Source organism: Micromys minutus (assembly GCF_963924665.1).
Source record: "Micromys minutus genome assembly, chromosome: 5".
NCBI lineage: Eukaryota > Metazoa > Chordata > Mammalia > Rodentia > Muridae > Micromys > Micromys minutus.
The window spans coordinates 81,685,123-81,706,619 of NC_137974.1; the positions used below are offsets into that span (position 1 = coordinate 81,685,123).

A 21,497-nucleotide genomic window follows, 5' to 3' on the forward strand; every position below is an offset into this window, starting at 1 on the left:
AGGTGTGTAGTGTGCCGCCTGTGCACTTACTGAAAACTTGTCAATTTGGTCATCAGTGAACGAGTTGTGTCGGCCGTGTTGATAGGAGTGATTAGCTGGATGGTCATCGAGAGTCTGCAGACACCCTTTAATGCTGATGGCCAGAGAGAACTGACATTCTCCTGTGATAGTGTCTTTGTGTGCTATGGGTCTGACCACGGCAGGAAGCATCAGCTATCAGCTTGGCTTCCTCCACACACCTCAAAAGAATGGACTGTGGGCATCCAGGGTGTGGGAGCCTTCATAGGGGGTGAGGGCCACATAGATACAGATAGTCCTGAGTAATTATTTCCAGGTAGGAGTTGGGTCTGAAGACAGGACAGAAGTGGTTGTAGCTGTAAGCAGTCACATCTCACCTCACACATAACATGGATTTCATGGACTTTAGCAAGAAGATACTGTCCAGCATCTTTTGGGCTTAAGATATTGAAGATGCTGAACCCGAATATAGTCTTCGTAATGTGCAGTGTGCACTGTGTGTACAGTGTGCTCTGTGTGCCGTGTGTGCAGTGTGATGTGTGTGGTGTGCTCTGTGCAGGGTGCTCAGTGTGTGCAGTGCATGCTATGTGTGCAATGTGCTGTGTACGCTATGTATAGTGCACTGTGTGTGCAGTGTGCTGTGTGTGTAGTACACTCTATGCAGGGTGCTCTTTGTGTGCTCTGTGCAGTGCATGCTGTGTGTGCTGTGTGTGTAATGTGCTGTGTGTAGTATACTGTGTGCTGTGTACAGTGTGCTGTGTTGCCTACTGTTACAGGCTTTTCTCGGCCCCCACACTCCACATCAGTGCATGTCTCTGTCACAGTGTGGTGGGGTGACACTGTTCTCTCCTCTTTTAACAGCAGTATTGAGCCCCGACTTCTGTGGGAGAGAGTGGAAAAGCTGGTCCCCAGGCCAGGCAGTGGCAGCTCTTCAGGGTCCAGCAACTCAGGATCCCAGCCTGGCTCCCATCCTGGGTCTCAGAGCGGCTCCGGCGAACGCTTCAGAGTGAGATGTAGGCTGTTTCTCCTACATACTTTGTCTGGGAACAGCCATGGCTGTGATTTGTTATTAGAAGACCTCCGTGTGTAAAAGGAGGCCCAGGCTTGCATATATTTTACAGAATGACTCTTTGACATAGATTGCTAGGGATATAAGTCGTCCCAATAATATTACTCAGCTGTGTTTTCGGAGCTTCATACAATATTTGCCACCGTAAGCACGTGGCAGTTGAGTGTAATGAGTTAAATGCCTCAGCTGGGATTTGTACACATTCCTTCCATTTTGAACTCAGGCTGTGCTGAAGTCAGTGTGTATTATTACTGGTGATGGTCGTTGAAAAGTCCCTTTACATTGTTCTTCTCAGACTTGGGAGTATGTATGAAGCAGATGTGGGGTTTTGAGTAAGACATCAGAAAGGCTGCCAATATGTCTCCCTTGGCCACATTTTGGCCCAGAGTTTAGACTTTGTACAGGGTTCAACTGAAGTCAGCAGGGAGAAACCGGAAGCTAGGTTGATGAGGCAGGGCCATGGACAGCATGCCTTTATCTGTGTGGTTCTGCTTTTTTGTCTCTTGTACTTAACAGCATCATCCAAGTCTGAAGGCTCTCCATCGCAGCGCCTTGAAAATGCAGCCAAAAAACCGGAAGATAAGAAAGAAGTATTTCGACCTCTCAAGCCTGCTGTAAGGATTGTATAAAATCAATTAGTTCTATTTTAAGCTTGAATAAAACCTTTGTGTTAGGATGGTTAAAGGGCTGGGGTACGTGGTTGCACGTGGGAGACCCCCAAGCTCAGTGTCCAGCAGAAAGAAGAAAGAGGCCTGCAGCGGCCTGATTTTTGCATGACCTGGTGTGAGGAAATAGGAGAGTTTGCTGGATGCCTTTGTGGTGCCCTGAGGCATCTAAGATCTGAAGTCATCAGTAGGGCAGCTTTTGTTCTACATCAGCCTTACACTAATTGTTCAGTCATCTCTACAGAGAAGTGCGGAATAAACTATAATTTTATATATCAGTAGATTTACTTTATACTGAGTAAAAGCCAAAAGCTCCAACGCACACATGCACTCACACACGCACACACAGCTCACAGTCATCGCTGGGCATTGACCTTACTCTTGATCAGATCAGTTTGGTGTTTGCAGTACTGGTGTTCAGAGTAAATGCTTGTAAATCAGCTTCTCAACCCTCCTGCGCTCTGAGTGCCACCTTTTGGTCTCTGGAATGATGGCTGTGACTGCTCCTCCTGCTTCCTCACTCCTTGTCATAGTGGCTAGTCACTACTATGACAAGGACGTGACTGTGGGGACTTGTGGGGTTTTAAGCCTATTGGCGTTTCAGTTTCCTCTTTAACTTATTTCTGGACGCCCCTCCCTTTCTTTCTGCTGCCTGCTCCCTTCTCTGCATCCTTCGTCAACGATGGCCTCTCTGCCCACCTCCATGGAACCACCGTGTCCTGAAGGGAGATGTGGTAAGCCTTCCCTCTGATGGTTAGCTTCAGCAGTGCCCTGTGCCTCTCGGCTTGGCTCGCTCAGACTTGAGCTCTGCCTTCCGCTTGCCTTTAATGATCAGCAGCTGCTTCCGCAGATGAACCAAGCTCTGGACATTTATTGTCAAACTCTCTAAAACAACTGTCCTGAAGGTGCTGCTGTGCCACAGATGATTGAAGAGGGAAACAGTCATGTAGTTGGTTTTTAAAATACTATTGATTTTTAAATAGAATTCCCAAGTAGAAAAGACTGTCTGGGTTTAAGTGGGTGGGGTAAGAAATTAGTCTAGAAAATTAGATTTAGAGAATTGTTAAGAATCTTAAAATAGCCTGGCATAATAAAGAAAAGCCAGTTTTTAGTCAGCTTTCCTCTGAAGTTCACAGTCATTGTCTATATAACTGGGAATGTGGCTGAGTTTAGAGGAAGGCCAGTAGGCGTGGCACATGGCAGATGAGATGTTTTCCCCCCTGCAGATATCCCCAACTCAGGCCAATGGTGGTTACTGGGCAGTGAGGGTGAGCATATGCTAGCCCACTGCTGTCCAGCCAGCTTGGGACTCTTCATGAACTGTGGAGGGGGAAAGCCCACTGCTCGGGTCTGTGTGACTGGAGGCCAGTGTTCTGAGTTCTGACTAGTCCTCTTAGATGACAGCAGTGAAGAGCACTGACTGCTCTTCCAGGAGTCCTGAGTTTAATTCCCAGCAGCCACATAGTGGCTCGCAACCATCTGTAACAGGATCCTATGCCCTCTTCAGGTGTGTCTGAAGACAGTGACAGTGTACTCATATGAATAAATAAAATAAATAAGTCTCTTAAAAACCAAAAAGGCTATCATAAAAGAAAGGGGCCATGATGTCATGCCTTTGCAGCAAAAGTCACTGTAGACTTACAGAGAGCAGAGTGCTATCAGCTTGTCCTGGAGACCACTGGACAGCAGAATGTGGATTGTGTGTTACACCCACCTTGTCTCTCTGTCAAAAGCTGTACAGGCTCCGAATATGAAAACTAAATCTGCATGAATCCTTCTCTGGCATTGGCCTTGAAGGCTCATCACCTTTTTCTTTCCCCACCCTCTAACTTTCCTGACTTCTTGTTCCTTCCTGTGTCTTAGGATTTGACTGCGTTGGCCAAAGAACTTCGAGCGGTAGAAGATGTGCGGCCACCTCACAAAGTGACAGACTACTCCTCCTCCAGTGAGGAGTCCGGGACCACAGATGAGGAGGAAGAGGACGTGGAGCAGGAGGGGGCTGATGATTCCACCTCAGGACCAGAGGACACCAGAGCAACGTTAGTGCTTGCTGGGCTTGAAGATAAGGGTCTTCCCACTAGGCCTTCTCTCTGATACAGCTTTCTGCCCTAACCCTGTGGCACAAGTCTGATAGAATGTTCATAAACTCAGTAACATATAGCTTTTACACACACACACACACACACACCACACACTCAACAGCATACCACATACACAGATACACATGCATTACAACACACATACACATACAGATACAGACACACAAATTACACCACCCACATAACACATTACATCACATATACTACACACCACACACTCAGCAGCATATCACATACACAATTATACACACACATTACATCACACACAAACACATACAGATACAGACACACAAATTATACCGCCCACATACACATTACATCATACACACATACCACACCACACACTCAATAGCATACCACATAGACAATCACATACACAAAGACACACACATTACATTATACACAGACACACACATACAGATACAGACAAACACAAATTACACCACCCATGTACACATATACATTATATCACACGCACACATGCACTTCAGTGTCTCCCTGTAATATCTCATGTCTCATTTCTTTTTAACTTAAGGGTTCGGTAAAAGGGCCATTTCAGTGTGGTGTGACTTAATCAGACATAGTTGCTCATTCTAATTAATGTTCTGCTTAAGAACAAAGTGAACAGCAAGGAACTCTTCCGTTGGGAGAAAGCCACATGCTGACTGTTCTATAGGAAACTTACCCCTGATGCTTCCTCTCACCTTAAGCTTTGAGAGGGTCACATGACTTGGCTTGGTGTCGGTGACTTGTGGATCTTGTCTCTTCAGGTCATCTCTGAATCTGAGCAACGGCGAGACAGGATCTGTGAAAACGATGATCGTTCACGATGATGTAGAAAGTGAGCCAGCCATGACCCCGTCCACGGAGGGCACCCTAATCGTCCGCCAGGTACCAGAGCCTCTTCTTTCTGTTGTCAGAGGCTGAGCTTCTCTTATGGTCATTAACCCACCTACTCACTCACTCACTCACGCTATTTCTACATCATCATCGTTTTCATGTTAACACGACTCTGAGGGTAGCGTGTCCTGGGCTAGGGAGGTAGGTGTGTGCTGCATGCCACGAAGGTAGCCAGTAGTCTTCCACCCACATTGCTGTTCCCCTGCATGCCTGTGGCAGCCTTCATCCAAGCACCATGCTGAGCCTCACAGTCTGTGTTGGAGTGGTAGAGAAGACACTGGGAGTCCTGTGAAGGCTCACAGAGGGAAGAAACAGATCTGGAGCCTCTAACAGGGCCACCCTGAGGCCCTGCTGGGGCATCTGACCCTGTGTCTGCAGCATTGCAGCAGGAGTGGGGCCCAGGGTAAGCTGGTCTCCTGTGGTCCAAGATGATTATCTCTGTTTGTGTTGCAAGATGGATTGATTCTGTTTGGACCATGATATTCTATAACTGTCTGTTCATTCTTAGCTTAGGTTTCATCCAAGTGATAGGCTCCTCACTGAAGCAGGACAGGGCACTCTCTAGGCTTTGGGATTTTGCCCTGGGTGTTTCATGTCACAGCAGTGAATTTGGATGGAAAGTAGGAAGAACCTAAGATCACCAGGATTCAGAGAAACCACAGGGTACTCTCTGCAGGTGGCTCAGACTGGTTGACAGAGAAAACAAGGGGGTGTTTTTCACCAGCCATTACTGCTGCAGATGAACCAGGTGAAATGCTTGCTACTTGCTTTGGGTGGTCCCCAGTGAGGTACTCTGAGTTCAGTTGGCACAAAATGGGCATTTGGCAAGGAAGTTTGAGCAAGGCTGGCTAATTTCCTTGGATTCTCCTTGGTGACCTAATACAGTTTGAGAAGTCACACAGCACCTCGAACAGAGCAGTTCTCAGTAGGGCTGTCAGCAGTGTCATCAGCCGGAGCCTGAGCGAGACCAGTGTGCCTGTTTTTTCTGCAGAGTACAGTTGACCAAAAGCGTGCCAGCCATCATGAGAGCAATGGCTTTGCGGGTCGCATTCACCTCTTGCCAGACCTCTTACAGCAAAGCCATTCCTCCTCCACTTCCTCCACCTCTTCCTCCCCATCCTCCAGCCAGCCGACACCCACCATGTCCCCACAGACACCCCAGGACAAGCTCACTGCTAATGAGGTATGTCTCACACCACAGCTGGCTGCTTTCCTGGGGTTAGACCAGCAGCACTGCCTAGGAGCTAGCTTACAAAGAAGCCCTCCCCCTTCCCCGCTTCCCGCTCTTCTGTCATCCACCCCCCTTCCCAAAAGTAACATGTTCAGATCTGCATACAGATCCCTAACTCTAGATGGATCGATCCCCCAAACTTGCCAGTTCACTGTTTCCTTTCTAGATAGTAGAGTTGCATGGCTTGCTTTATTGTTTGTTTTTTTTTTTAAAGTAAATAAAATGATTGCTGTGTTTCAGATCCATTACGTATTTGGCATGAAATCCTTGTAGTCATTTGTGGAATTTGCCTCTTCATTCCTTTTATCTAGTGTATAAAATTCAGGAAAATATGACCACATAGACCTGGCCTTCCCTGCACAAACTTGTCTTTTGTGACAGTCCCTGCAAATAGGCGCCCATTGTTTCGGTCACTGGTTTCATTTGTTTATTTGGGGGAGGGGGGTGGTTCTTGGTTGATGACTTTGGTTTTCATTCACCCCTTTAAAGGGTCTGTTTCCTTGACACCCACACATACTCAGGGTCTAAGACATCAAGTGCTCTGGGGAAAATGGAGAAAACTATGATGCCGAGCAAGGACAAAGGCCCAAGCTTTCTTTTAATGTGAAGTTTCAGGGAGGGAGTCCTGTGAGTTCGAGGCACAGCTGCACTGCTCAGTCTGGGTTCTAGGTGGGTGACTCCTTGTTCTGTAAGTAGGTCATGCCCCAGTGCAGTGACAGAGCCCACCTTGAACACCTGCCTAGTTAAACGAGTGTTTGAGTTCACAGGTTTGGGGCCTATTGAGTCCATTGTTTAATAATAGAGAGAGGGCTGAAGGGGCATTTGGTTACAGCCAGTCTTGTCAACATAAACACTTGATTGGCTGTGGAAAGCAGCGATGCTTTGGCTCCCTGGTTAGGAAACACGGGAACAGTCTCCTGAGGGCAGCACCAGGCCGCTGCTTCCTGAGCAGCTCCGGCATCACACCCGCCCTCATGGCTCAGCCACTAATTTGTAGGGCAGGGGCGAGAAGCCTGTGAGGTGACAGATGTTGTCAGGTGGGGAAGCTTAGGACAGCACTTAGGACACAGTGACTTTCAGGTACCCCACAATGGAAGTGAGTAGATGAAAAGGCGCTTGATTGGTTTTTCCATCCTGAGACCTGCGCTTGCACGCCTTTCCTTGGTGATCACACGCTCCATTCTTACCGTAGCCTTAACTCACTAATCTGGCAAGTGTTTCTGTTTGGTTTTAACCATCATTACATCTCCACTTAACAGCTGTTTCACTTTCTCTGTGAGCTTTTTATTTCTTTTGTATTTTGGTTTTAAGTTATGTTATTAACACCAGTGCTCTTCAAAGGCCAGAAAGTCATGTCTACTGTCATTTGTCTGTTTACTAATGAACCCTATTGTGTGGTATGGACTCAATGGTGATTCTATCATAGTACAGTAGTCTGTCACAGTGGATCACACCAGTAGTCTGTCACAGTGGATAGATCACACCAGTAGTCTTTCACAGTGGATCACACCAGTAGTCTGTCACAGTAGATAGATCATACCAGTGGTCTGTCACAGTGGATCACACCAGTAGTCTATCATAGTGGATAGATCACACCAGTAGTCTGTCACAGTGGATAGATCACACCAGTAGTCTATCACAGTGGATATATCACACCAGTAGTCTGTCACAGTGGATCACACCAGTAGTCTGTCACAGTGGATCACACCAGTAGTCTGTCACAGTGGATCACACCAGTAGTCTGTCACAGTGGATCACACCAGTAGTCTGTCATAGTGGATCACACCAGTAGTCTGTCACAGTAGATATGTGATCACACCAGTAGTTTCTCACAGTAAATAGGCAATCACACCAATAGTCTGTCACAGTAGATAGATCACACCAGTAGCCTGTCACTATAGATAGGAAGTCATACTGGTAGTCTTTCACAGTCAGTAGATGAAACCTTTATTAATTTTACTTTGTAGTGTGAGAAGTCAATTTAGAAAGTAATCAATTATTATTAAGACACTTCAGATGCTGTTTAAGAATTTTCATTTTCTTCCAAGTTTTGATCATGAAGTGGTGCTTTTGTTGGTAATTTACAGCATCACTGCCCTTGGTGTGTATGTGTCTCAAGGAAGATACGATGCAGCATTTGAAGTGCCTACTGGGCATTTTGGAGATAGATGCGGGAGGAGAGGGCTTGGATTGGGAAATGGTACTCTGTGTAAGTGGATTGAAATGGTCTTTACTGTTCACTTTTTAAATGTCTCTTTCATTAATGAAATTGAAATTTACATTTCAGACTCAGTCCGCTAGTAGCACACTCCAGAAACACAAATCTTCCTCCTCCTTTACACCTTTTATAGACCCCAGGTTACTACAGATTTCTCCATCTAGTGGAACGACAGTTACTTCCGTGGGTAAGTACAGCAGCTGTGAGACAGGGCTTGGTCCCCATGTGGCTTCCCAAGGGGCTCAGGCATGGCATGGTTGCTCCTGGCGTGGTCCTCCACTGGCTAGGCCATCCGCTCTCATTGCTGGGTCTCAGTGAGGTCATGGTCAATTTCCTTTCCATGTGCACGTCTTCTAGAACACCTTTTCTTTGAGAAAGCGTCAGCTGCAGCTTACGGATATTTATCTGGGGCATACTGAGGGTGTGAGGCTGTGGTGTGTGTACAGAAGGTAAGTCTTAACTGTACTGTGTTTCAGTGGGATTTTCCTGTGATGGGCTGAGACCAGAAGCCATAAGGCAAGATCCTACTCGGAAAGGCTCAGTGGTCAATGTGAACCCCACGAACACTAGGCCACAGAGCGATACCCCCGAGATTCGTAAATACAAGAAGAGATTTAACTCAGAGATCCTGTGTGCTGCCTTATGGGGTAGGTACCTCACTGCTGTTGGGTGACTTATCTTTGTTCTGAAGTACAGAGTTGTCATGCCGAGAAGCACACACTCTGATTCCTGTCCTGGGCCTTCAGCTTAGCTGAGTGTGTTACACAACAGAATGCATGCGTGGGACTGACATGCATGTGACCATGTGAACTGTCCCCACTCCTCCTTGTGAGGTGGTCAGTGAGAGGAGACAGGAACTGGTCCTTACCACAGGAAGAGTAAGTCTGGATGTCTGCGTTCACCATGTTGTCTGTGACTGACCAGTTTCTAGATGACGCTCTTAGAAGCAGTCTGCAGAGGGCTTTCAGCCTGGCTTGTCTGTGTGCTCAGGGCAGCATCGGGGCCTCTGCTGCACGCCTAGTTCTGCCTTCTCCGATTCAAGCTAGCCTTTCTGCCAGCTCCCTTTCTGACATCTAGTCCCACAGTCTCTTCTGTTAAAGTACTCTGCTTCTACACAGAAGTCTTTTACTCCCTAGACCTGCATATGCAGATGGCATGAAGTCACTGCACATGCAGATGCTATGAAGTCATATCACATGCGAATGGCATGAAGTCATCACACATGCAAATGGCATGAAGTCACCACACATGCAGATAGTGTGGAGTCACTGCACATGCAGATGGCATGAAGTCATACGCTCCCCACAGTCCTGCTCCCTGGGTATCACAGCCACCACATCTCCTGCAGCAGTAAGTCAGTTCTCCTCCCCTCCACGTCTCAGCCTCTATTACTCCTTTCTGTTCGTTTGGGAGAAACAACTGAGGCAGACACAAGGGCTTGCTTTTCATCTTTTGAACCTCACACAGTTCCCAGCTCCTGTTCTCACCCACGTGGCCTGCCCTTCTCTCTTGCCTGCTTAATCTCCTTTTTGCCCTTTACCAAAGTCTTTGGAGAAGCTGCCAGATTCACAACAGGCCCACCTGCTTTCTCAGGGTTACAGTTTCTGCCTTTGTCATGACTGTTTTGCAGCCCATATGATCCTGCAGTAAGGACCATCTGGATCAATAGTTCTCCACCTTTTGGGGGTCAAATGACTCTTTTATGGGGGTTGCCTAAGACCATCAGAAAACATAGATATTTATATTACAAACCATAACAGCGCAAAATAAAAATCATGAAGTACCAATAAAAATAGGCATGGTTAGAGTTACCATGGCATGAGGAACTGTTTTAAAGGGTTGTAGCATTAGGAAGGTTGGGAACCACTGGAATAGATAAAAATAAAACTAGCTATTTAAGGGATTGTGGGCACTATATAACAGGAAGCTGGCACAGAAGTGTGTCTAACACACTGCTGTTGCTCAGTAGATCTCAGTTGCTGCTGCTTCAAAGAGTAGGCTGTCATTTAATCACATCAAAAGATTTTAATGTTCTTTGTATGTTTGTTACATTAGGTATAGAGATTATGTTAAATATGGTAGTTATGTTGAGATTGGTTGTCATTTCACCCAACAAAGTTACCTTGGGAACAGTGTTAGCGTTCCATAGTGTTCCTCCAATGTCTCTGCAAGCCCTGGGCTCCATTTCTGCACTTGCGTCCAGCCAGAAGGACCTTTGCTTTAGTTGCTTCCTTACTGGGACAAGGCCTGACAAGCAGCAGTGTAAAGGGAGGGAAGGATTACGCCTGCTTGTGGCTCAAGCTCTGTGCTGGCTGAGGAGGTTTGACTACTCACCAAGCAGTGTGTGTGGCCAGTGAAAGGGCAGAACTGGGTATACGGGTAGTGTTCTTATGGACAACCCACTAACCCGAGTCGGGTGAACTCGCAGCATCGGTGTAGAGCATCTGGCCTCACAGCTTTGTAACTTACAGCAAAACGTGTTTAAAAACAAATTCTTTAATAGGTACACAAATCTGACTCAATACTGGGAAAAAGGTGCCCAATTCTCGATCCTCTTAGTTTTTAAAGCTGTTTTAGACCACCACCCTCTAACAGACTCGTGACTCCGTCCACTCCCTGTTTCATCCACATAGGATTATTGATCTAGAACACTAATGCTTCGGTGCTGGTTCAGCTTAGAGAATTGGTGTGAATGAATGTGATTAGTTCCCCAGGAGCATAAACCAATGCTACATGTTAGAAGAAGATGCTTTCCAAGGTGAAGGTTCTACACCAAAGAAGCAAGGACCTTTGGATGGATGTGTGAATTTAGAGGGAGAGTGCTTCCAAAAATAAGGATGGTTGACTGTCAAATGAGGCTTTTAGCGGATTCGGCCAAGTGGCCGCATGGGATCCCAAACGCTAGACCAGCACCTTTGACACTGTGTCTTAGAAGGCCTAAGTTTCAAAGATACAGTGTGACTCAGTGGGTGTGTAAGAAAACGAGGATTGGGCTGGAGAGATGGCTCAGCGGTTAAGAGCACTGACTGCTCTTCCAGTGGTCCTGAGTTCAGTTCCAACAACCACATGGTGGCTCACAACCATCTGATGCCCTCTTCTGGTGTGTCTGAAGACAGCTACAGTGTACTTATATGTAATAAATAAACAAATCTTTTAAAAAACCATACACACACACCAAAACAAAAGCAAAACAACAAAATGACCAAAAGCAATTAACAAGGATCAGTTTGTGCAGCTGTGAGGCAGTGGGTACAGACTGAGTGAAGACCTGTGTCTGTCGGCTGTCCCACAGCTGTCCCATGCTCAGAGTGCAAAAGGTATCAGAGCCAGAGGAGGGCAGGAAGGAAGGGGCAGGGAGGAGACATTAGTTACCTTCCGTGGGAGTCCTGGTTTCAGTAGAAATCTGTAGTGTGTGGAAGAGCAGGGAAGTTCAGCGTGGCCGTGGGACCTGCTGCCCTGGCACAGGTGGGCATGCATGTGATCAGCAAGAGGCCGTAGCATCTGTGGAAGGAGCAGAAAGAGATGGAAGCAGGAGACGTTCTGACAGAGTAAACGGGCCACTGCTGTGGTCAGCAGTGCGTCACAGGGAAGGCAGCTCCCAGGAAAGGGGTGGGGGGCACTGTGCAATTGTTTCTCAGTGGCAGGAATTGACCACCACCATCATAAGCCAGTGAAGATGACAGAGGCTTGCTCTCTCTGTAAGTCACTCTACAAGGCTGCCAGTTGTGAGACCATAGTGGCAGATGGACCAGAATCTCTAAAACCCAAGAAAGTGACCGTACAAATGGGGGCTCAGTTCCCTGGGAGCAGGTGAGGTGGTGAGGTCTCCTCATTGCTCTCTTATATATGTAATCTAAGTAAATGTCACTGTCACTTCTGTGTGGGCGGGGTCGTTGCTTTAACCTCACTGTTCTGGGCATTCCTTTAGGAATTACAGATTAGAGAGTGTTTTTCTGTCCTATGGTACAGATCTGCACAGTCACACCCTAAAACGTAGGCCTTTTCTTGTCCTTGAACAGGAGTGAATTTGCTAGTTGGCACAGAGAGTGGTCTGATGCTTTTGGACAGAAGTGGCCAAGGGAAAGTGTACCCCCTGATCAGCCGGAGACGGTTCCAGCAAATGGATGTACTCGAGGGCCTAAATGTCCTGGTGACAATATCTGGTGAGTGTTCTGTAAAGCAGAATCCATGGCCTTGGTCACAGTGCCAGGCCGTACACACAAGCTCAGCTCATTCCTGATGCTGGCTGAGATACAGCGGAATTGTGAGTCCTCATGATGTGAAGATGCACACGGCTCGGCTTTAGTGTTGTACACTTCCGGCACGCTGTCTTATTTGTTAGTAATAATACAGTCCTATTAATCACAGCATGTAGCTTACATTACTGCGGAGCACATTTGACAACTAGACAGTGGTATGTATATTTCAGTCTGTCTAGTTTTGCTACCCTAAAAGGCTATATTTGTACTTCCTCCTGAGGCCCCAGTGACAGCTAACCAACTGTTTTTGATGACTTTACTATTCTAGAATGTCCTATCATCGGATTCATGTAGATATAACTTTGTGTGACTGAACGTAGGGATCATGTCAGATGTGGGCTAACTTGTTTGCCAATGCACATTTAAGGTTACTTTGTGTCTTTTGTGGTTCAGTATCTCATTATTTTATACGGCCAAGTGCTCCACCATAGAGTTGTATCCGTTCATGTATTGAAAGACATCTTGGTGCCTCCAGATCGGAAGTTATAAAGAAAGCTGCAAGATAAGCATCTATGTGCAACTTTTTGCTTAAACACAAGCTTTCGTTGTGAGTGTTTAATAAAAAAAGAAAAGAAGAAAGAAAAGTAACACAGCTTATGGAAACATGGGGCAGAAGTATATTGGTGTGGAGAGCCACCAAGCTGTCCTGTGGGTGGGGCTGTTGTCTCCCAGCAGACAGCTGAGGAAGGATGGTTTCTGCACCACATCCCGAATGCCTGAGACTGTCAGTGCTGGGCGTCTTCCTTCCTGATACAATAATGGAGTGGTGACTTGTGCAAATGTCGTTAATGGAGTGGTGTCTTGTGTGAATGTCGAGTCCCCTACTATGTGAATTTTCCGTGCATTCTTGTGGTTCTAATCTCCTCATGTAAAGCTCTGCTTATACCTTTATCCTATGTTGCAGTTGGGTTGCTTTTCTCCCTATTGTTAGATTTCTTTTTATATTTTAGATATTAATCTCTTATTACATATGCCTTGAAAATGCTTTTTCCCTGCCTCTGGCTTCTCTGTCAGTTCTCCACGCCTTGCAGAGCAGACATTATAATGTTTAGTGAAACCTGACACTTTGTGCTTGTTTCCTTTTCACTTTTGTGGTTGAGCTTTTGGTGGTTTTACCACCCCCCCCCCAAAAAAAAAATCACTGCCAAATCCAAGATCCATCTAGATATTTTCATATGCTTTCTTCTAGAAGGTTGGAGTCTTGGGTTTCCACATTTAAGTCTGCAGCTCATTTTTTATTTGTTTTTTCCAAAGGTTTTAAGGTTTACAAATAAATTGACTTTCATTCACAACATTCTATATTTTAGTGAAGACTTCTTCTTTTTGCTGTTTGTTCACTGTGTTCGTTTGTGTGCCTCTGTACGGTGTTTGTGTGCATCTGTCTGTCCATGTTTGCGATCTGTCTGTCCATGTTTGCGGGCCTCTTCACTGCATTTGTGTGCATCTGTTTTCTCACTGTGTTTCTGTGCATCTATTTCTGGCTTCTTTCACTCCACTAATTGACTTGCTCGTTCTTTTATTAATAACTATGTGGTCTTGATTACTGTGTCAAATATATAGCAAATGTTGAAGTTGAGAACTGTCTAAAAACTTTGGATTTCATTTCAATATTTATTGTTATACACAGATTATTTGACTATGGTTTGGGCTAGAATTGAGTTGAATCTGTAGTGCAATTTAGGAAGAACTTACAGTTCTATTAAGATGCTACTTCTACACTTAATTCTTTTATTTTTTTAAAATTTTTTTCTATTTATATGAGTATACTGTAGCTGTCTTCAGACAGACCAGAAGATGGCACTAGATCCCATTACAGATGGTTGTGAGCCACCATGTGGTTGCTGGGAATTGAACTCAGGACCTCTGGAAGAGCAGTCAGTGCTCTTAACCACTGAGCCATCTCTCCAGCCCATCTACACTTAATTCTTTAACATTTTTGACAAGAATTTTCTAACTGACCTCAAATAAATATGTTAAACAGCTGTCTTGTGAGATCCATGTTTATTTCAGTTCTTTAGTGTTAATATGAATAGTAATTTTATTTCAGTTTCTAATTTTTTATTGTTGGCATATAGGAAAGTAATTGACTTTGATATAATGGGCTTGCTATCTAAAATCATGGCTATAATTGTTTCAAGAAGTTCCCATGCCTTTCCCAGATAGACTATCTCCCTCAAGGAAAGTGTATGTACTGTTTTTGTTTTGGGTTTCGCTTTTTTCTTGAATATTATCATTAATAATAATGTTGATTTTTGACCACCCATGTAAAATACTTATCTTGTTAGGCAAAAAGGATAAGCTACGTGTCTACTATTTATCCTGGTTAAGAAATAAGATACTTCATAATGATCCAGAAGTTGAAAAGAAGCAAGGGTGGACCACTGTGGGCGACCTGGAAGGGTGCGTGCACTATAAAGTCGGTGAGTGCTGGGTATCGCTCTGTTCTTCAGTGTTCCATTAGAGTTGGGTTTGAGTTATTGGACTCTTTGAAACCTTGAGGTGTCCTGTGACCTGCAGGTCTCTTCCCTTCTTGACTTTTCAGGCTTGTAGTAAGCATATGCCGGGAGGTCCTTCTCAATCACTAAAAACATTAGAGACTTTAGCTGGTATTGTGGCCTGTTATCTTTAATTAAGTACATTATGCAGAGCCATCATGCCCTTATTCATAAATTATTTTGGCTGACCTGTTGTCTTAGCAACTATTTTGTGATTGCCATTTTTCTTCCTTGGAACATTCAGTGATTCTCAAAAAGTCATCCAACAAAACCCAAGCCAACTTTGGTTGCATAAGAAGTCAGTGCTGATTAGAAATGATTAGAAAGAATGGACCATAACATAGTTAGAGTTTTAAGGGACCGACAGTGTAATTTTATAGAAGTGGGCTGGTCCATTGATTGCTGATTTGTGCTTGCGTAACTTACCAAGGTACCGACTATGGGCGGTCATTCTGCCACTTCCCCAAGGTATTGTATTTGGTGGTGTTTTCTTCTTCGTCCATTGTGGCTACTCATTGGTTACTAATTATTACAGTTGACATCTCACTGTTTATAATGACTCTGACTTCCCACCAAGACCAGGAGGCTGAAATACAGTTAAAGTTAACAGACATTCATTTGGTTTCCATGTGGTCTTAGTACCTCCTTAATATTGATAATTATGGTATGGCCTGTAGGGGTTGTCAGTGATAGTTATGGTATGGTCTTTAGAGATTAACAGTGCACACAGAGTGATTTCCATCATTTCAGAAAAGTCTATTAACCCCCACTGGCCATCCTCTTATAACCCTGTGCATAGACTTGACAGCATGTAAAGCTTAACCAGGCTGTGTCAGATGACAAGTCCTTGCACCTGGGCAAGTAGGTCCACATAGGTGGTCTACGGAGCAGAGGGAACAGGGATGACTCACGCATGTTCTGTGAGTCATACATGACTTGCTACTTGCCTCTGTCAGTAATTCTGAGCCCTCCGGACCTCAGGCTTGTCTGCCTGCCATTCCCCTGGACAATAAAATCCTAAGAATCTAAGACATTATGATTATCGGCAAAACTATTCAGTCTCGGTTTAGAATTGATTTAGGAGACTGGATCACACACTGAAGAACTGGGACAGCTACATGTATGGCTGAAGCTCTCTGTGTTTCTCACCCCAGCTTCTAGATTGTTGGATGATCGACGGAAGGCATATTCATAAAGTTCGCAAATAGCAACTAAAGGGCTTCATGTTAATACTGATAGCATTTCTCTTGCTTTTTATGTCTGTTTCAGTAAAATATGAAAGAATCAAGTTTCTGGTAATTGCTTTGAAGAGTTCTGTGGAAGTCTATGCATGGGCGCCGAAGCCATATCACAAATTCATGGCCTTTAAGGTAAAACTGACAGTTTTAAATTGGCTTAGAAGTCTGGACAGTTGACATGAAACTGTGTACTATCATGACATAACCTGTCACGTCAGCTATCCTCACACAATATCATAGGCTTGTGTAACTATTCTCTAAGTTCTCAAATGATTATTTTGCCAAAATGGTACTTTTACTTCCCTTAAAAAAGTAGATGGTCCCTGAAAGACACAGATGTGTTGACGATTTAGACTCGAGGTTGATGGACTTAAGACTGTTTGTTGTGAAGTGCAGATGTTCAGTGCAGTACAGTTTACAGACATTATAACCAGAGACAGCTGGGGCAGGAGGATTGCTGTGGGGTCAAAGCCAGCCAGGGATACCTAGCAAAACAAACAAAACAACAACAACAAACCCTAAATAAATTACAGAGGTTTTTAATGATATAAGCAATACATATTATACATTAAATAGAACGGGATTAAAATGTGTACAATATGGTTCTGCTTTTATATAAACTTGAAGAACTCACTTTAGTAGCATCCTGATATTTACCGTGAGATGGCTTGTGCAAAACTTGGGTCTGTTTTGGTTTGTGAGTTTACAAGTGCTCATAATTGGCCTTATATTCACTCTGGTGTGTGACGTAACAGGTAGCTTATGGAACGGTGCAAGTAACTGTCATAGTCTGTAAGCTTCCACACTCTCAAGCTGCAGAAGACTAACAGTCATTGTTCTGGGTATATTTTTAGTAACTTATTTTAGGGATTGCCCTAAATCTAGTCTATAAGGTTCTTAATTAAAATCCCTGATGTTCTAGCATTAGATAGAGATAACAATTATTTCTATTTTGAGATATAGAACTTTAACAGTAGTGGAGGAACATCTTAGCAGAGGGTAAGAAAGAAACAATTTCATCTAAAATAATTGTGCTTAAAGCAGTTCTGATATAGTTTATTGAAAGAGTACGTTTCAATTACTTGGGAAATTTGAATTAAGGGATACTTTCTGCTTGGTAATCCTCATGGAGTCAGAGTCAGGGTTACCATTTTTGGTAAGTCCTAGTATTACTGAGAAAAGACACTAAATTATAAAATCACTCACATTATCTTCTGGAGTCTGGTCTTAATATTGCTCTGTGCTAAGTACTGACGTGAGCGTCACTTTTGGCCACTGCTACAGCTCAGAGCCCCAGACCTAAAGAGCCCTGACTGGTGATTTGAGGGGCTCCAAGTCATTGCAGCCTGAGTCCAGTCACACAGCTAAAGTCTGTAGCTCTCGTAGCATCAACCCTGACAGAGAGTCTCTGTGTCATGGCCCCTACAGCAGCTCACGGCACTGCTGTGTCTGAGTATTCGGACCCTGCTGTGCTTACTGTTGTTGACTATGCCTGTGTTCTAATCAAGACACACCACTGGACAGGACAGAGCATTCTTCAGCTAGTAGGAGGGAAGATGTGTCTTCCGGATGCTAGTTAACAATCCACTGGGTAAATCAAAACCTGCGGCTCACCTTTCATCTGATGTGTAAGTTTGTTCTGCTTCTGTCTTGCTTATCTCTCTAGTCATTTGGAGAACTGGTACATAAGCCATTACTGGTGGATCTCACTGTCGAGGAAGGCCAGAGGTTGAAAGTGATTTATGGATCCTGTGCCGGATTCCATGCTGTTGATGTGGATTCAGGCTCAGTCTATGACATTTATCTACCAACACACGTAAGAAAGAACCCACATTCTATGGTTGGTTGACTGGCTTCACTTTGTTTTGACTTTTCCCTGTACTCTGCTCAGTGACTAACACAGGCAGGGTTTCCTCATTCCCAGTGGTGTAGGGTGAGTATTTAATTAAACGAAGCACTGTTTTCAGCAGCTTCCTGTTCCTGGGAGCCGTAGAAACCTCTCCTGACTCTGTGAGGCCCTCTGAGGACCTCTTCGCACTTGCTTTGACTAACATGGGATGGAGTGGGACTGTTACTGTCAGGCAGAACACCTTGGGTTAGAAATGGTTCTCAAATAAGTCCACCATCCGTTCATGTGTCCAGGGACTCGAACACAGGAGTCAGCAGAGCACATGCTAGACTCTGGGTTATATATTGCATGGACCTCCCAAGATTCTTGCCTGTCTGTGGTAGATACGGCCAGGGGTGCAGCGCTACCACATCCGCTAAACAGTCTTGCTGAGCTCGCTCACGGCGCTGGAGATGACCACAGACATGCTTCCCTGTTCCTGTTCCCTAGATTCAGTGTAGCATCAAACCCCATGCAATCATTATCCTCCCCAACACGGATGGAATGGAACTTCTGGTGTGCTACGAAGATGAGGGGGTTTATGTAAACACATACGGAAGGATCACCAAGGACGTGGTCCTGCAGTGGGGAGAGATGCCAACATCTGTAGGTACGATGCGTCGTGACTAGGCGTCTGTCAGGAGCCCACTAAGACCACATCTGTGTGTTGTACTAATGTTGCATTTGCATGTTGCTCACACCATCTGGCTACTCGGTGGCTATCTGCAGATGGGAGAAGGTTAGAACAAATTCCCAGCAATCCTTGGGTACTTCAAAAGCTGTGCAAATGCTGCCTCTCATTAGACTCTTAAGTTACCTAAAGGGCAGGTGTTGGTTCTTTTCTGTTTTTGACCAATGTGTGTAGCTGAAGAGAATCAAGAGAAGAAACACTGTCTGCTCTTGAGTGGCCAGGCCCCAGTCACCGAGGCTCCTGAGTAGTCTTCTGCTTTGTGTTCAGGGACCGTGGCTGATGCTTGACATTGCATGGTTGTGCTCATGTGCCCAATGTGTCTGCTCACTTCCTCCCTCCTCTCAGGGCTGTTTCTAGAAGTGGCATGAAAGGCCCAAGGGAAGTTGGCTTGTTCAGTTACTGACTCATGACTACCCAGTGACAGAGCAGGCATACAGCACAGACTAACCAGTGACAGAGCAGGCATACAGCACACTGCCCCCCTTTGGCCACTGCTGTAAATTGAACCCAGGGCCCCCTGCATGGGAGGCAGGTTTTCAGAGATATGCCCAGCACTGAGGCAGAACTCATGGAAAACCTAAGTCCTCACAGGCTAGGCATCCAGCTGACGTGCATGTGTGCATGTGAGTCCAAAGTGTCTTGTCAAGACTCCTCCTGGTTAATGCTTTGTTTTCCTCCTCTGAAAGCATATATCCGGTCGAACCAGACAATGGGCTGGGGAGAGAAGGCAATAGAGATACGATCTGTGGAGACCGGTCATTTGGATGGTGTATTTATGCACAAAAGGGCTCAGAGACTAAAGTTCCTGTGTGAACGCAATGACAAGGTAAGGCTTCCTCATGGCATCTGTGCGCTCACAGCTGCTGAGGGCAGTGGTTTGCTGTCCACGGGCAGCGAGGGTGAATTCCTTGCAGTTCTGATAGATTCTAAAATGAATCAAGGAAACCTTTAAACATTTCATTTGGGCATATTCGGGGTTGGGCGCCAGGAGGTAGTGAGCAGCTCCTGACTGCGCCTCTCCTTTTGCATTGCAGGTGTTCTTTGCCTCCGTCCGCTCCGGCGGCAGCAGCCAGGTCTATTTCATGACCTTAGGCAGGACTTCTCTTCTGAGCTGGTAGAGGCAGTGGGAGCCGGGATCACTGACCTCTGGAGTTGGCAAGACCCAGAGAACTTGGAATTCCTTGAAACTGGAGCTCAGAGCTTGCCGATGCAGCCAAGACAGCTGTCTATGCAGGCCTCTTGCGTGGCGTGTCGGGTTGGGTCCTCTCCCCTCCCTCCTACACTTTTTGCCAGTTTATACCCATTCTCTCCTTTTCCTTTCTCAAAAATAAATCAAGGCTGCATTGCAGCTGGTGCTGTTTAGACGCTACCACCGGTGCTAGGAGTACTTGGGGATGAACATCAGACCAGGAAGAACGCCTTTCCTACAGCTCCAGGATTCCTCGTCTCTGAGCGACTGTCCTGTGGGTGTCTGAAGGCTGTGATGAGTGCGCCATCAGACGTTGGCAATGGGCACAAAGAGGTGAAGAGTTGGTGTAAGAAGCAGCTTGCTGAAGCAGAGAACAGATTTAATATAGTAACATTAACAATGTATTTAATTGACATTTCTCTTTTTTGTAATGTGACAGTATGTGGACAAAGAAGAAGGTGCAGGTCTAAGAAGTTAATATTTATAAAATGTGAAAGACACAGTTACTAGGATAACTTTTTTGTGGGTGGGGCTTAGGGTGGGACAGGGTGGGTTAAAGGGTCCCATTTTGTTTCTTTGAAAGTTTTTTGGAGGGAGTTGTCCTGGCCAAGAACTGAGTCATTTTTCTGTGTACCAAGTTTTGCCTAAATTGTGCAGATGGTTCTTAAAAAAGGAAAGAAAAGGAAAAGGAAGTGTGTGTCTTGTTGGAGGGCCAGAAATTTGTTGTGTAACAGTATTAGCAAGGCCTCGGCTAAGGGTTAATGTTGTTAAGTCGAAAGCGCAGCAGCTGCTGCACCACAGTCTGCAGGCGCCGCGGGGCGGGGTCGGCTTTCCTGCGGGCTTCTGCTTCGTTTTGTTTTGTTTTTTGCCTACCTCACTGTTTTTAATGCATTGAGAGGTGACTTAGTTTATGGTTTTGGCAGAAAACATTAATGTTTAATTTAACCGTAATACCAAAACTATCTGATTAAAGTTTTACTGACTTGTCACAAGTCTAATCAGGTACAAGAAAAACAAAAACAAAACTGACGTGTCCGTGACGGCGTGAAACAGTCTGGCGGCTGCTGTGGTCTGCCTTCAGTACGCCGACTGCTCTGTTCTCACCAAGTTCACCATTAGAGGGTGACAGGCAACCGCCACCACCTCCTGTGACACAGAAGAGATCTCATTGAGCTCAGTTCAAGGCTTTGGAAGCAGGCAGGGGTCACACTAGGGAGTCACACAGACTGTTCATGTTGCAGGAGCCTTTTCTTGGGAGTAAGGGTGTGTCCCTTTTCTAAAAAAAGAAAAAGAAAAAGAAAAAAAACACAATGCACTAAAACTATTTTAAGAATGTAGTTACTCCTACTTCTTCATAGACGGCACCTCCCTCCCTGCCTGTGTTTCAGGTGTAAGATTGACTCTGGCTTTTCCTGTTTTCTTACGTGCTCTCTTGTTCTTTCTCTTTTTTTTTAAACTAATTTTTCTTTATGAATATGTCTGTGACATTTGTAATAAATGTCTTGTAATAATTTGCTTCATGGCTTCATGGTCATCA

The 21,497-nt window shown here is 45.2% G+C and overlaps 1 protein-coding gene across 8 annotated transcripts in view; it reads left to right on the forward strand.

Annotated features, from left to right (window-relative positions):
- MAP4K4 (mitogen-activated protein kinase kinase kinase kinase 4) overlaps window positions 1-20,485 on the forward strand; it is a 48,117-nt gene extending 27,632 nt beyond the window's left edge. For 5 of the 8 annotated variants that reach the window (XM_080916793.1, XM_080916799.1, XM_080916797.1 and 2 more), the window contains 14 exons: window positions 880-1,031; window positions 1,604-1,710; window positions 3,616-3,791; window positions 4,622-4,742; window positions 5,743-5,934; window positions 8,270-8,387; window positions 8,677-8,847; window positions 12,220-12,363; window positions 14,745-14,879; window positions 16,224-16,324; window positions 17,859-18,008; window positions 18,531-18,690; window positions 19,458-19,597; window positions 19,806-20,485. In XM_080916793.1, coding sequence (XP_080772919.1) covers window positions 880-1,031; window positions 1,604-1,710; window positions 3,616-3,791; window positions 4,622-4,742; window positions 5,743-5,934; window positions 8,270-8,387; window positions 8,677-8,847; window positions 12,220-12,363; window positions 14,745-14,879; window positions 16,224-16,324; window positions 17,859-18,008; window positions 18,531-18,690; window positions 19,458-19,597; window positions 19,806-19,889 — 1,951 coding nt within the window. In that variant the 3' untranslated portion in view covers window positions 19,890-20,485. The remainder of the gene's footprint in view (window positions 1-879; window positions 1,032-1,603; window positions 1,711-3,615; window positions 3,792-4,621; window positions 4,743-5,742; window positions 5,935-8,269; window positions 8,388-8,676; window positions 8,848-12,219; window positions 12,364-14,744; window positions 14,880-16,223; window positions 16,325-17,858; window positions 18,009-18,530; window positions 18,691-19,457; window positions 19,598-19,805) is intronic. The other 3 variants (XM_080916795.1, XM_080916794.1, XM_080916798.1) reach the window with 3 other exon arrangements.
- The last annotated feature ends 1,012 nt before the right edge of the window (window positions 20,486-21,497 follow it).